The following is a 15,632-nucleotide window of genomic DNA, read 5'->3' as shown; positions in this document are numbered from 1 at the left end:
AGCTATTTTTCACCTATTTTCTTTTTACCTGATTTCATTCTCCAATGCAAATGCAGGGCCACTATATTTGACAAAGGGAGATACTCAACTTCATATTAATGGTATGCTTCAATATCACTTTCTTTCTGTGTTTAGGAGACAGAATGTGCTTTGAACAACCTATATTTCAATGAAATCCATCCCAGACAAGTAAAGGATCTAATGACAAAAATAGCAGCTGAGGAAAACTCCAAATTTGACCCAGAGCTCTTCTTTGCACTTTGTGCATTATCAGAACGTCTTTTCTATGCAACATTTGAGTGAGTATCCATAAACTGATTGTGTCCTACACAGTTAAAGTGCCTCTGTCATCTCACCAAAAAGTTTCAGAACTTCAGAAAGAATCTTTATGAAACATTTGTATTGACTATGTTGTAATTTCAATGAAATTCCAACGCAATCAAGTTATGTCATAAGACAAAGTCGGGAAGCACAAGGTTGACAAGTTTTGTCAAACCGGCTGCTTCTCACTGATCACGAGACTTTGCATTTTAAGGCTCGCAGGGTCTTGCAGAATTGTCCATAGACATCACTGTTGTAATAACGATTATGTGTGAGAGTGCATAATGAAGTAGATAATTGACGTGACTCTTTGTGGATAAAGCACCAGCAGCTGAAGCCAGAAAATGATGGCAATGGAACGATATAACCCTGCGCAACCAATTTCGAATTGGGTTATCCGAAGGAGTAAAAGATGAACTTTCTCGAACTGAACTCCCTGCTACATTAAACGCTCTCATTCAACTATCTATTAGTATTGACAGACGGCTTAGGGAAAGAAAGGCCGAAAGAGCTCTCTCATGTTCATCAATTAGGAAACCAGCTGCTCCTCCAAAACCAGCTGAAAATCCTTCATCGCCAGAAAATGATGGCATGTATAGGGGACAGCTGTAAGTAAGTATTTTTACCTTCATGTACCCCCAAACATGGATCCGCAAAGCCCCTTAAGGTGACAGAGCCAATTTAACATACCTCAAATTATTCATACATAAAGCGAGGCTAGAACAAATGGTGGTATGTTTTGTCCATGTACATTTTTATTAAAAATAAAAATAGTAATGAAGACTACATAAATGTTTTTTTTTTTTTTTTTTTAAATAGAATGACATTTATTACTGTGATATCCCAGACCATTTGGATGCATACTATCTTGTTTATTGTGAAGGAGAATAAAGAAAATAAAAGAAATGAGTCAGGAGAAAAAAAGGGGCGAGAATAGCAGGCAAAAATTGAAGGGAGGTAGTAGGCGTGCATAAAAAGCAAGCAAATCAATAAATCTAGCATGGGTTGGTAAGGAGTCCAATCATGGCACACAAACCAGCAAGAAAGATTGACAGGAAGATTTAGAGTAGATATTACTATTATTAATTATATAGCGCCAACAAATTTCGCTGCGCTGTACAACGGGTGGACTAACAGGCACGTAATTGTAACCAGACGAGTTGGACGCACAGGAACAGAGGGATCGAGGGCCTTGCTTAATGAGCTTCCATGCTAGAGGGAGTGGGGTATTGTGACACAAAAGGTAAGGGTAGGGTAGAAAAGTAGGTTACTTGAATTTGTCATGGCCGTTACCTATACTGCCTGTCTCTTCCGGGTTGACGGACTGTAGCCACACCCCCTCTCTGACGCGGTCTCATTGCGCTACATAATGCGACCGCGCCAGGCAACAGACGCTGGATTAATGAACAGCGTACCGCGGAATTAAACCGGCTGCAACTCTGCTCTACAAACTTACCTGTGTACCGAACCGGACTCGTAATCGACTAACCTCCTTCTCCTTCCTCGACCACGGCTAGCACTTGACTCCTCTCGGCCTCTCTCCACGGAACCTCTCCGGAGGGCACTCTGGAACCAACTTCAACTCCTCTGGAAGCTAAGTTACCTCGTTGTATTATATGAACTTTCCCTGACTACTGAGCTCTCAAGCTCAGCCTGCTAAAACATTCTCCTATCGTTATAGGAGTAATTCCTAATCATTTACCTTTCTACCTTCATATGAGATGTTTTCTATCAATTAAGCTATATCGAATCTCTGCAAGTTAAATCTACATTGCTTCCTTCACATTATTGCTGCAATTCAATTGTATAAATTAATCTAAGAATCCACTCAACAAACCTAACCATTTAAAGATACAGTACCTATGTTTCTTCAATCAAATATATTAAAGACACAGTATCAGTTAACTCCCTGGTGAACTGTCATCTCTTTATTTCCTCAACTCCTCACATTCACATCTAATTAATCAGAAATCTGCAGTTGAGCTCCATCAAACACTATGTGAACGTGACAGAATTGTATTCACTGAGGGCCTAGTGTTTTGTTTTGATGACAGTTACAGCTGAGGAATCAGGGTGCGGGGAGGGAAAGCTGTTCACAGTTTAATTGATATGCTCTCCTGAAGAAGTAAGTTTTCAAAGATTTTTTTGAAGGAGTGCATACTGGGTGAAAGTCTAACAGAGAGGTGAAGGGCGTTCCATAGGAATGGTGCAGCCCTACAGAAGTTTTTTTAGGCGAGCATCAGAGGTAGGAGTACGAACAGAGATTAGACGTAGGTCTTCAGTAGAGTGTAGGGGCCTAGACGGGACATATTTGGGTATTGGTGAGAATAAGTAGGTCGGAGCAGCATTGTGTAAAAGGTTTGTAAGCAAGTACCAGGATCTTAAATTGAGCCCTACATCTTACAGTAAGCCAATGTAGGGACTGATAGAAGGGAGAGGTGTGGGAGGTGCGGGTGGACAGGATTATAAGCCTCGCTGCTGCATTCATTATAGACTGTAACGGGGCAAGTTGGGAGCACATAAGACCACTGAGAAGTGGATTACAGTAGTCAAGGTGAGAGAGGACAGCGGCATGGACAAGCACCTTAGCCGTATCAGGCGCTAAATAGAGTCGGAATTGCTATGTTTTTGAGATGGAAGCGGCAAGATTTTGCAATTGACTGGACGTGAGGGGTGAAGGAGAGGTCGGAGTCAAAAAGTACAGCTTGCTGCAAGATAAGGCTGATGGTAGCACCATTGACTTGGAGGAAAATAGGCAAGAGAGTAGCAACACTTGAGGGAGGGAAGACCAGATGTTCTGTTTTGGACAGGTAAAGGTTAAAGAAATGAGGGGGCAGTAGGAGACATGAGACAAGAGGAGTGGTGAGAAATCAGGGGAGGACAGATACATTTGCATGTCATCCGCATAGAAATGATACTGGAAGCCGAAGAAGATGATGAGTTTACCAAGGGAGGCAGTGTAGATTGAAGAATATGCACCAAATCAAAGATTGAAGATTGAACCAACATTGTTTATATGTGGTAATACTCATATTGTATTTGCAGGTTTTTGTTATTGGTTAAAATATGATAATTTTATTTTGAATCTTGATTGTGGTTTGACAGGCTGTGATCCTGAAACAGTAACTTTGGTTTAAATATACCGGTGACATATTAAAGTATTAGTCATTTAAACAATAATGTAAAAAAAAAACAAAAATGCTTTAAAACAACTGTCGGAGGGCGGAGCCTGACCTTCAAGCGAGCCAGACGTGGAGAGCCGGGGCTCCCGTTTTTTCAGTAAAAAAAAACATTAAAACCCGGCGAACACTACTACTAATCATACCCAACCGGGTACATAAGGTCAGGGGGACCCGGGGAAGCTGACTAACACCTCACCCGTGTGTATACCCCTTTGAGAACCTGAGGTCCGTGCCGCGGCCTTCCTGGACTGGAGCTGGGGGAAACGGCCGAACCCCTGTGCCTCGAGAAAGGGCCTGGACCAGTGGCACTCCAACCCCCCACCCCTCTAGACCGGCGGGGGTCATCCCGGTCCACCCAGAGACTGTACCAGATACCAGCACTCACCATACAGCTAAGAGCCGTTGCCCAAATCCCAACGCCTAATGATGGCGGATGGCGGCTGCTCGCGACCACGAGGCGAGGGCCCAGAGCCGGGGTAGTCGTATGAACACGCCGCAGACATCCTAGAGAGGCTTGACAAGACCTTTCGGCGCTTCTGGTGGAAGCTGCAGAAGCGAACCTTAATTCCTGCGGTCAGTCCACAGCTGAGAGAAGGGAAGGTTCAGACCCGATCAGAGAAGGGACCTACCAAAAAGCGGGCGCAGAATGGAATGCCAGCGCACACCAGGATGCACCCAGCATCAGGGCTATCGAGGGCTACAGGCATCAACTTGACATCAATCCATGACGAAAGCCCCGAAGCCCTCACAAAGGCGACTCCCAAAGCACAAGCGGAGAGACGCAGCGCGGCAACCTAAACCCACACGACAGACCTACAGAACCCATCTACCTAACTCACTGGGGCCGAACCGGAGCCTTCCCAGACCACAAGCCATCAAAAGGTTGACACAACCCACCTCCAAGCACGAGACTGGGCTGACCACCCCATCGAGCTCCACAATGTCGCTCTGCACATCAGCCTACAGCACTGGCCCCGCACGGGCATGCGATGAACAAGCAGCTGTCTAACCTCGGAGGACCAGCGCCGGGATTCACAGACTCTGACCTACCCAGAGGTTACAGGACTCACTTGGTGCATAGCCCCTGTGGTGATACCCACTACCGGCAGTTCTCATGAGAAGGAGGCAAGATCAAAGCACCCACCGGCGAAAAAATTCCCAAAAAGCGACTATAGCCTCTTAAATACAAAGAAAGCCCTGACGGGCAAGCTCTTACCCTAGATAATTTCTATTTTATTTTATTTTTTTTCATATTTCTATTAGCCCACAGTTAATTGACTCTGAGTTGCATGACTGCACAGCCTTATTAATATTATTATTTGTATAGTCCCTGCCTAACCTAAACGCCTAGTGATAGAGAATCACGTGTACCACACACAACATGCCGATTGGCTGAGACATTCACACTGAATAGGCCTGCAATCAGCCTACATTGTGTTAGCCATTCAACTCCATTGATAATCTCACCTGTTAGCTATATGGCACAGAGCAACTGGCATTAATGACAAACGATGCTCATACACCTACTCAGCCCTAGAGGGTTCACTAGTCACGTAGGCGTTTAATCTTAAATTGTCTTTGAGATCACTCAAACTGTCTATTTTTTTTGTAAATCTCTTTTTTATTGAGGCATAAAGGTATGTGGATACAGAATGTAAGAAGGGAGACAATAAAGTTTCAAACAAGTCGGGAGAAATACAATGCAAGGAAAATCATCTCTAGATGGTGCTAGCCTCATTTTATGTTTATAATAGTAAGGTTGCGTCAGACGGTTATTCAGTTGCAGAAAATTTAAACACATGCTAGGACTATGCTAAGGTAACAGAGTTGAGTAAAGGCTAAATACACAGGCTGAACAGTGGCCTCGTACAACTTCTGCTATGCGCTAGACGATTATTAACAAGATCAGCTTATTTGTAGTAGTTTCAGCAGCTTTTCAGCCTAGCCCAGATAGGGTGGCTGGGAAGTTAAGACTATTCTATGGCCGGCATGGCGTGTTTGTGGGTTTAACGTGTTGGTCATCTAAAATAACATGTTGGCTGGTTGAATGATCTCTCTAGCCCTGGGATACAAAAAGAGTTGGGCCTGAAAGCCCCCATAGGACTCACAGGTAACAGGTAACAGGTAACAGGTTTTACGCATAACAGGTATATGGTTGAGAAATACAAGTTATAATCAGCAGTGAAAGATTTGCTAGACCTTGTAGTGTGTGTGCTGACTAAACTTGGTGGAGCTTTACAATAACGTAGGATTACCTGGTAGATGGCTAAGTGTTGAACATGTATAAGTGACCCTGGGGAAACAAGTGTACATTACATACAATGGCGGGAGGCTCATCGCTGATTCCGCTAATGAATTGTAGATATAGGAAGCTTAACTATGTAACGTTTAACTACCTTTGCCCAGACTCCATGTTCTTAGTAACGCACTGGCTTGGGTATAACATAGGTGCGGGCTATATTGGGTATAACACAAAAACTGTAATATATATATGAAAGGTATAACCCAAGGCCCTAAGGCAAGGGTGAGATAAGTTATATGCACAGTCATCATGAGGTTCCTGAGTCCCATTGTCTATGCAGTTACAGTTGTAAGTTGCGTGGATCAAGATCCCATGCCGCAGCGTCAGCAAATGTGCCCTCTAAGAGCAATTACGGCATGTCCTTAGTAGGATAGTCGGTCTCAGCCTATACCCAGTGCAGGAGTGTGCCTCTCGCGGTTGGCGGTCGTATCCGGGGAAACGCTGGTGCACGCCGGCGGGCTGTGTAAGGCCTCTGCTGTGCGGGTGTGGGGAGAGGTGATCCTCCAGCCCCAGGCTGGTGAGCAGGCCTGCATCACTGTGCCACAAACCCGGTGACTGCCAGAGTCCGAGTTTCCTCCTCTTGTGGGAGTGTTGGGGGGCCTGATGTTTTGCTGCCGTTTACGGCGCTGGGACCTCCGCTGCTGTGGTAGATGCTTTCGGGCTTTAGCCCTGGTGGCCTTCAGCCCAGGTGGGCTACGTGGAGTTGGGGTGCGTGGTTGTGTAATCACTGTGCCCGAGGACACCCTCCTCTCTCCCTGCTGCTTGTGCCCCAACTCACCGGCGCATGGCTTGGATCGTGAGTCGGTCTGGGCTGTCTGCATACGCTGGTCCAGCCTTTCCCAGAACCGGAGGAAGATTTCCTCGAGGCGATGCAGGATGTCTTCGGCATTGCTTTGACCGGGTAGGTGGTTTCGAGTGTGCGGTGAGTATTCAGCCGCCATCTTGGAAGTGCCACGAGGCGAACGTTTGCTGGGTGCTGGTCCAAACTGTCTATTTTACCCCTCATAGCTAAACTAATGTTATTAACCCTTACAATGTTCTTGAATTGTCTGAGCCTACCTAACCAAGTTGTTTAGTCAGTGTCAAACCTTTGCATAACCGATCATCAGCAACTAGTCATACTGCATATATTATATAAGTTTCAATGCTTGATCTACACACATGTCTACACAATGTTTTGTTAAACTACATGTCACATACTACTAAAAATCACTACTAGATTATCTCTTGATTTAAAAACGTGCAGTAGCTCGAACTGTATAAGCATGATCAACATTCGACTTGTTACACAATTTGACTCTTAAAAACAAAAAATGTGCTATGTTATCGATGCCATACCAATGTTATAATATGTTCACAAATCTGTATGAACCAGCTGTCGTGGCAGTGCAAACGTATGTTCTTCTTACTATGCACAAATAAAATAAAGAATTTAAAAAAAAAAAACAACACTGTCAGTTCTGAGTTTTTCCATAAAGATTCTGTGTTTATAAAAAAAAGTCTTACAGACAGCATTGGAATTTCATTGATTTAATAGTCTTTCCAAATAATTCAGTACTGTTAGAAAAACCTTCCAAATGATTTATCATTCTGACAGCTTATTAAAATGAGGCCATAATCAGAAGATATACACATGACCTAACTATAGACTGATTTGTCTATGCCTATGGCAATTTATTAAGAATGTGTGAAATGGTCTGCCGAGGATTCTGTTACCTTGTAGGATCTTCCATATACCCCTGTTTTGTACTATTGTGGTGAATACATCAGTGATGTGGGTTCCTGGGAGATGGAGCAGTCAGGGGATTATGACAGGCACGATATCACAGAAATTGCACTTATTAATCCAGGACTGTCAGAAGGCGACCTCGGGCCTCCATCTCCACCTATATCACCAAAATTACAGAAAACAACTTAAAGAATTTCCAGTACCAGTGATGCTGTAATATGACTTTATGCAGCCTTAAATCTGACAAAAAAACCCAGTTGTGGAAACATTGCCAGCGAGTTTTGATGGACCAGAGAGGAACATAGTGGCACTGAGGAGGGAGAGCATCAATATAACTGTTGTACTACTCTGCCACCACCATTCAAGCAAACATGTCACCATAGTTTGGGTCTTTGCATGAAAAGAGCTCACAAGTAACAGTGCTGTGTTAAAACACACTTTTTCTATTATTGATTGAAATGTGCAACAAGCCTCTGACTCTTCCCCATGCAATGTCGCTTTGGAAGACAGCAGACATTGGCTGATGTTTTCTGCTTCTGTATTTTCTAAAAAAAAAAACGAATGTTTTGGGAGCCATTACTTTGGCGCCCAAATGAGCATTCTGGGGCTTTCTTTTCCTGGGGAGAAATAAAACAAGCACCAGAAGTCATCAACAAATAGAGTTTATTCACTGAACACTGAATTGTAGTGAATAGTTGACAATACTGCATACGTGTCTTCTAATTTACATGTAAGCAGTATCGAAAGTAAACTAAAAGAATGTAACCTCATTTTTGATAGTGCTGATGGACAGCCTCTTTCAGGTCCCTTTCCCCCCCAAGCATTTTGTAGATCATTAAAATGTGTATATAGATTGTGTGAAAAGTGAGAACCGCACTCAGGTTTAACCCCTTAAGGACCAAACGTCTGGAATAAAAGGGAATCATGACATGTCACACATGTCATGTGTCCTTAAGGGGTTAAACATTGAAATTGAAGTTTGTTCCTGCATCATAAAGCTTTATATGATTTGTTTCACCTTAGCAGTTACTTTGTGGAACCAGACCATTCTGATCATATAAAATAACTTTGAAACTGCAAGTGCAGGTATTTTGAGAAATCCATCTGTTGAAAATAGCTATACGAACCGCTGATACTATAGTGACGTTTTCTCCTACTGTCTTACTAGAAGAAAATATTATCAGCAAAGTGATGTGATGTGAAGTCTATCATTATATCTTGGATCATGCTGTGGGAGATTAGCAGTTCACTTGGTATTGTGTGTCACACTCAATGACAGATTTACCCATGTGTGCCAATCATTTATTGATCGTTTGGATTTTTTTGATGATGGGTTGCTGAAAGGTAGGAGTGGTATGCTGCGACACAGCAGGAAGCTCAGGCCTTTACCACAAATGAAAGACACTGCTGTTTCCCCATCTGAGTAGACTTCATACTGGTATGCTGTACGTAATAACAATAGCTTACTATACGTGCTGAAGGGGTTTTCCATTCCACAGTCACTGGCATGGCAACCAGAGCGTTCAACCCACCTGCAGAGAAAATAATCTTTACACAATGACACGTGTGAATATAACATATGAAGGTTTTACCCCAAGATAAGTTAATGACTTTACAGTTTTTTCATAGCAGTGTTACACGAACACTCAATATTTTATATTTGATCTAAAGTGCAATGTGTAATATGTCCTCAAGCAGGCATAGCCCGAAGGTTGCACTTTATATACTTCTTTAAATATTGAAGAACATATATTATTGTATGTTGATAGGCAGTTTAAAGCATTTTATTGTTAAATTGCAATATAGATTGGGGAAAAAAAGACTACAGTCTTCCATCTGTTTGTGCAGTTGATGAAAAAAAAGGTGAAAAAACCACAAAAAAAGAGATGAAAAGAACCTTCTAGACAATGGAAGTCAGATTTGTCCTTCTGTTTCCAAGGTGTTACTGTGCATATTAACTATTACATCCTTGAATATATCATTTCAAAAAAGGATCCATTAAAAAAACAAAACAATGTTCAGTAGGTAGAGAATTAAACATTGTTATTGTTAAATTGCAAAGAACCCTTTCCTTTCCCACAGGCAAATTCTCCTTTCTTCAGGTTCAAAGGGATGACTTTTTTTTCTTTTTGTTTGCTCAAGGGCTTTAGGAGTTAAAAAAAGTCGCCCCTCGATATTGAGTCCCTCCTGACGGGAGCAGATCTCCCCATTTCTTTATGTGGGTCCCAAAGGGACACAGTATTACTGAAGACAGACTGCCTGGCCATATTCAACTCCATTCGGATATGGGACCTGACGGCCTCCAAGTACTCTCTTAGTAGCCCTGCTTCATCCATGGCCCCAATACTCCGCCAGGTATGATAGCGAGAGACGTTCAGGGTTTAGAATACACAGGACTGCAGAGATACGTCCATTTGTACATAGACAATATCATAGTGAAGGAAGGAGTAGTAGAATTGAGCTCCAAAATCTTGCAGAGACGGGTTGAACTTAACCCGTGGGCATGTCTCCTCTCCAGACCCACAGACGGCATGCCCAGGCATGAACAAATCTTACTTAATAGGATCTATCTGGCTGCCCGTAGAGCCCTAACACAAAAATGGATGTGCCCGGAGGTGCCCCCTCTCTTGCTAGTCCTACACAAAATCAGGGACGATTGCCTAATGGATAGGCTGACCTCAATGGTCCGCAACTCCTCGAACTCCTTCTACAAGGTGTGGGAGCTGTGGGAACAATATGACACAGACAGTGTGGTCGTGGACACCCCTGGTGGGAGGGGACAAACAGACTAAGCAGCATAGTTTTAACTAATGTTTATGTTAAATAACTGTACTGAAAACTATTGATGAAGGGCACACGTTACACGAGGCCACGGATACGTGACATGACGCTGTGCCATTATGTAAATCGATATGTACCTCTGTTTGGCTTCTTCGTAAGCCTATGTATACTGTGACCATTGTTGATGCAAAAATAAAGAATTAAAAAAAAAGAGTTGCGCATTGTCACGCATGTACCCTTTCTTTAACAAGCGTTCTATTGGCTGGGAGACCATAAGCATCGATGATCTCCTGGGGGCGGAGTGGAGCTATGATGAGGAGACAGTCTCACTGCTGGATTACAGATATTATTTTATGTTGCAGGAATTACATTTTGTATAAATATCTCTATATTTAAAAAATATGCATTTACTGGTTGTAAAAAATTTTTAATTAAATATAGGAAACTAAATCTTTTTATCCTGCAACTGGGCACCGCTGTCTTAACCATCAGCCAACTATTGTTATAAGCACTGTCCTTTACACCTGGCAGTTAGCATAGAGAAAATATAAAGAGAAGAGGGGAAATGAAACAGTTATATTCCTCCTCCATTTTCCCTGGCTTTGTCTTGTCTGAATGAATTATGATGTTATTTCCTAAATCTTTCAATCTTACCAAAGAAATAGCACAAGCTATACTTGATGTTTAAAGGGACACTCCAGGCACCCAGACTACTTCTGCCCATTGGAATGGTCTGGGTGCCAACTCCCACTATCCTTAACCCTGCAACTGTAAACATTGCAGTTTTCATAAACTGCAATAATTACCTTGCAGGGTTAACTCCTCCTCTAGTGGCTGTCTACAGACAGCCACTAGAGGGCACTTCCATGTCTATAGCACAGGTTTTCTAAGGTAAGTGACCCGAGGATGGGAAGTGGGAGGGAGTGGGGACCTGCAGTGCCAGGAACACGGATTGTTTTCCTGGCACTGGAGTGTCACTTTAATGTTTTATTTGATGGTATACATTAAATTACAATTTTAAGATAAGATTCAAACAGTGATTCCAGACCTCAAAAAACTTAATTGAGATGAAGTTGTTTTAAGGGAAGAAAGTGCCTTTTAACGAGGAAGCCTGAACCTATATGTACTTAAAAACATTTGGGCATACCTAGTTTAGGTAACCTGATGGATAGCAGAGACTAGCATGAAAAAGTATGTCTGTTAACCAATGTTTTATTAATCTAGCTAATATAACCAAACGAATTGAACATGTTTACTATACCAAAAATGTGCAGTTTAATCTTATGCCATGACACTGTGTTGAGCTAACATGCCGGCAGAGGCCTGATTTTGCTGTTGTGGCATTACAGGTCAGTTTGTACTCTCTTATATGCACCAAAAATTTAAAGAAAAACAAAAAAAAAAAACATTTGGGCATGAGCAGAGTTTCATGGTAATCTTGCCCTGACACCTTTTCAAGAGCTACTCGCAGTATCAGCCGAAAAAAGCTCAATTTCAAGAGTCATACCTCTAATATACCCTGGCAATAGCTGGATTCGGCAGAGTGTTGAGAGGATAAAATGGATGCCTTTCTTTTTGCAAATGGGCACCAAATGCATATGCTGGCCGATCCAGACCTGGCATGCGGGCACCCAGCAAGGGCTGGTGTGCCTCACTGATGCCTGGAGGGGCCTAAATCTTGGCTCACCTGAACTCCCACTGGGCCAGATTGCACCATTGGATGGCATGGGTCAGAGGTCCCAGAAACCACAGAAATCTGCAGCTAAAGACATCTGGATTATTGAGACTCTACTCCAATGTCCCCCGTGGACCAAGGGATTTGAACCAGCTAACTCAGGGACTTCCTCTCCCCCATTGGCAGGTGATATGGAGGCTGGAGACCCTGCCGGCAATCTCTCCACTTCAGTGATTCTGGTCATGGCGGATTCAGAGAGAGATACACCCGCCACCAAATGAGACACAAAAATTATACTCAGACATTTAAAAGTTGTTTGCAACCAACTTATCAGTGGTCACCACTCATGTCCGAGCCTCAGAGGAAGACATTATAGACCCCAAACAAAGACGGATTACTATGGGTGCGACAGTCCCCGATTGCAGGCCCAACCTTCTTCCCTTACACTACTGGTGGATACGCTGGACAAAAATGGCGTTGGTGTCGGTAGAACCTAAAAAATAAGGGTTGTCGCAGACACTGTTATGATGGAAGGATTGCACAACTTTATTATATGGCTGGTGGCCACTTCGTTACCAGCAAAACAGTTCAACATAGATGGTGTCTATTATATTAAGTCTCCTCAGCACGTGCTGCTGCCCCCTAGGTAAGGTGTAATGATATGCCTTTCAGACAAAGCGTTATAATCTAGGCAGTAATTAAACCGGATTGGCCCCTCGCTTATGGTTCTCTTGCTAAGAGTATGTTAGCCCTTTCAAGGCCTCTTTAGTTAAAAAGAAACAAAACTGTATGTATTTTCTAGACAATACTGTCAATGTGTTCTGAAGCGCTCACATATGGATTGTTGTCGTCTATTATTGTGATGTAACATAACACATGCAAAAATAAAGATAAAAAACATTTGGGCGTTAGAAGTCTAGGTTATAGAAGTATAGGGTTTATTTATAACGTTTGAGGGTTTCATTAAAATGTGATATTTTTAACTTGCCTGAACTTCCCGTTTGTACATTATTAGGCAGTTGTATTATTGCATTTCTTTGCATAGTTATTGTTTTAAACAGTAATTGCAGGTATAAAAATGATTATGTAGTTTTAAGACAGCCCATTATGTGACAGCAGATTCTTCACATGTAGATCTTCCTTTTTTTTTAATTCTTATTTTATTTTATTTTTTTAAACAGTACAGAAGATACTACTGACAAGTACACAGAGAAACAATGGTTGGAAACTGCAGACTTATCTGCCATCACCTGGAAATTTGCAGGCTTTAATATTAACACAACACTGAAAAACCTCCTTGATGCTTTAGTATACACGTCTTAGGAGTTTAAACAGACTGAGCGCACACAGTGCATGCACTGATATTACGCTGTCCAAGCAACTTTAATGCGCACTGTGACACTTATCTAGAAATTTCTCAGTTGAAATGAAATTCCCCTGAAATACCGTATATACTCGAGTATAAGCCGACCCGCAAATAAGCCGAGGCCCCTAATTTTACCCCAAAAAACTGGGAAAACTTATTGACTCGAGTATAAGACTAGGGTGGGAAATGCAGCAGCTACTGGTAAATTTCTAAATAAAATTAGATCCTAAAAAAATGATATTAATTGAATTTGTATTTACAGTGTGTGTATATAATGAATGCAGTGTGTGTGTATATAATGAATGCAGTGTGTGTGTGTATGAGTGCAGTGTGTGTATGAGTGCAGTGTGTATGTATGAGTGCAGTGTGTGTGTATGAATGCAGTGTGTGTGTGCAGTGTGTGTGTATGAGTGCCGTGTATATGAGTGCAGTGTGTGTGTATGAGTGCAGTGTGTTTATATAAATGCAGTGTGTGTGTGATGCAGAGTGTGATGCAGAGCCTTGGTGGGGGGTGGACATTTTTATTATTATTTTTTAATTATAATAATTGTAATTTTTTTTGTTATATATTTTTTTTATATATTATTATTTTTAATATTTTATTTTATTATTATTATTTTTTTCCTCCCCCGTCCCTGCTTGATACATGGCAGGGAGGGGGGCTCTTACTCCCTGGTGGTCCAGTGGCATTGGCAGTTCAGTGGGGGGGAGGGGGGCTGTCAGAGAGCACTTACCTCTCCTGCAGCTCCTGTCAGCTCCCTTCTCCTCCGCGCCGGTCCGTGCAGCTCCTCTGTCAGCTCACACTGTAAGTCTCGCGAGAGCCGCACTATGACCCCGCGGCTCTCGCAAGATTTACACTGGGAGCTGAAATGAAATTCCCCTGAAATACCGTATATACTCGAGTATAAGCCGACCCGCATATAAGCCGAGGCCCCTAATTTTACCCCCAAAAACTGGGAAAACTTATTGACTCGAGTATAAGACTAGGGTGGGAAATGCAGCAGCTACTGGTAAATTTCTAAATAAAATTAGATCCTAAAAAAATTATATTAATTGAATTTGTATTTACAGTGTGTGTATATAATGAATGCAGTGTGTGTGTATATAATGAATGCAGTGTGTGTGTATATGAATGCAGTGTGTGTGTATGAGTGCAGTGTGTGTATGAGTGCAGTGTGTATGTATGAGTGTAGTGTGTATGTATGAATGCAGTGTGTGTGTGTGAGTGCAGTGTGTGTGTATGAGTGCAGTGTGTGTGTGTATGAGTGCAGTGTGTATATGAGTGCAGTGTTTATATGAGTGCAGTGTGTGTGTATGAGTGCAGTGTGTTTATATAAATGCAGTGTGTGTGTGTGTATAAGTGCAGTGTGTGTGTGATGCAGAGTGTGATGCAGAGCCTTGGTGGGGGGTGGGCATTTTTATTATTATTTTTTAATTATAATAATTGTAATTTTTTTTGTTATATATTTTTTTTTTATATATTATTATTTTTAATATTTTATTTTATTATTATTATTTTTTTTTCGTCCCCCGTCCCTGCTTGATACATGGCATTACTCCCTGGTGGTCCAGTGGCATTGGCAGTTCAGTGGGGGGAGGGGGGCTGTCAGAGAGCACTTACCTCTCCTGCAGCTCCTGTCAGCTCCCTTCTCCTCCGCGCTGGCCCGTGCAGCTCCTCTGTCAGCTCACACTGTAAGTCTCGCGAGAGCCGCACTATGACCCCGCGGCTCTCGCAAGATTTACACTGGGAGCTGACAGAGGTGCTGAACGGAACGGCACGGAGGTGAAGGGAGCTGACAGGAGCTGCAGGAGAGGCCAGCCCCCAGTCTGTATTATGGCAATGTAAATTGCTATAATACAGACATTGACTCGAGTATAAGCCGAGTTAGGGTTTTTCAGCACAAAATATGTGCCGAAAAACTCGACTTATACTCGAGTATATACGGTAAGTGTAGCAAAAAAACAAGTCGCAAGAGAGTGCTGAGGACGGACAACAGCTCAATTAGCCTGCCCTTCGGTGGATCCCCGCTCAGTTCTCAAGCTGGTTGCCCATATTCCGTCATGGTTGTACTTCTCTTAAGAAGCCATGATGGAATAATTCCGTTGTGCAGTATGCATCAGGTGTTGTTTCATTGCTGGGAACCTTAGATATCATTTGATTCCTGGGACTCCCCTCCAGTGTTAATTTTGTTCACTAACAATTTTAGTCAGATTTTAGTCGACTAAAGTTTTCGAGATTTAGTTGACTAAAACTAATGTTCAACAAGCTTTATTAG

The 15,632-nt window shown here is 42.5% G+C and overlaps 1 protein-coding gene across 1 annotated transcript in view; it reads left to right on the top strand.

Moving 5' to 3' along the window:
* Positions 1 to 13,476, top strand: part of LOC134587646 (uncharacterized) — a 109,292-nt gene extending 95,816 nt beyond the window's left edge. The window contains exons 7-8 of the mRNA XM_063444193.1: positions 136 to 299; positions 13,172 to 13,476. Of these exons, the coding sequence (XP_063300263.1) occupies positions 136 to 299; positions 13,172 to 13,313 (306 nt within the window). The 3' untranslated portion in view covers positions 13,314 to 13,476. The remainder of the gene's footprint in view (positions 1 to 135; positions 300 to 13,171) is intronic.
* The last annotated feature ends 2,156 nt before the right edge of the window (positions 13,477 to 15,632 follow it).

The sequence above is a fragment of the Pelobates fuscus genome, chromosome 1 (genome assembly GCF_036172605.1).
Source record: "Pelobates fuscus isolate aPelFus1 chromosome 1, aPelFus1.pri, whole genome shotgun sequence".
In the NCBI taxonomy this organism is placed as follows: Eukaryota; Metazoa; Chordata; class Amphibia; order Anura; family Pelobatidae; genus Pelobates; species Pelobates fuscus.
Note: the sequence above shows the minus strand (reverse complement) of the source record. Positions and strands in the feature narration are given on the sequence as shown.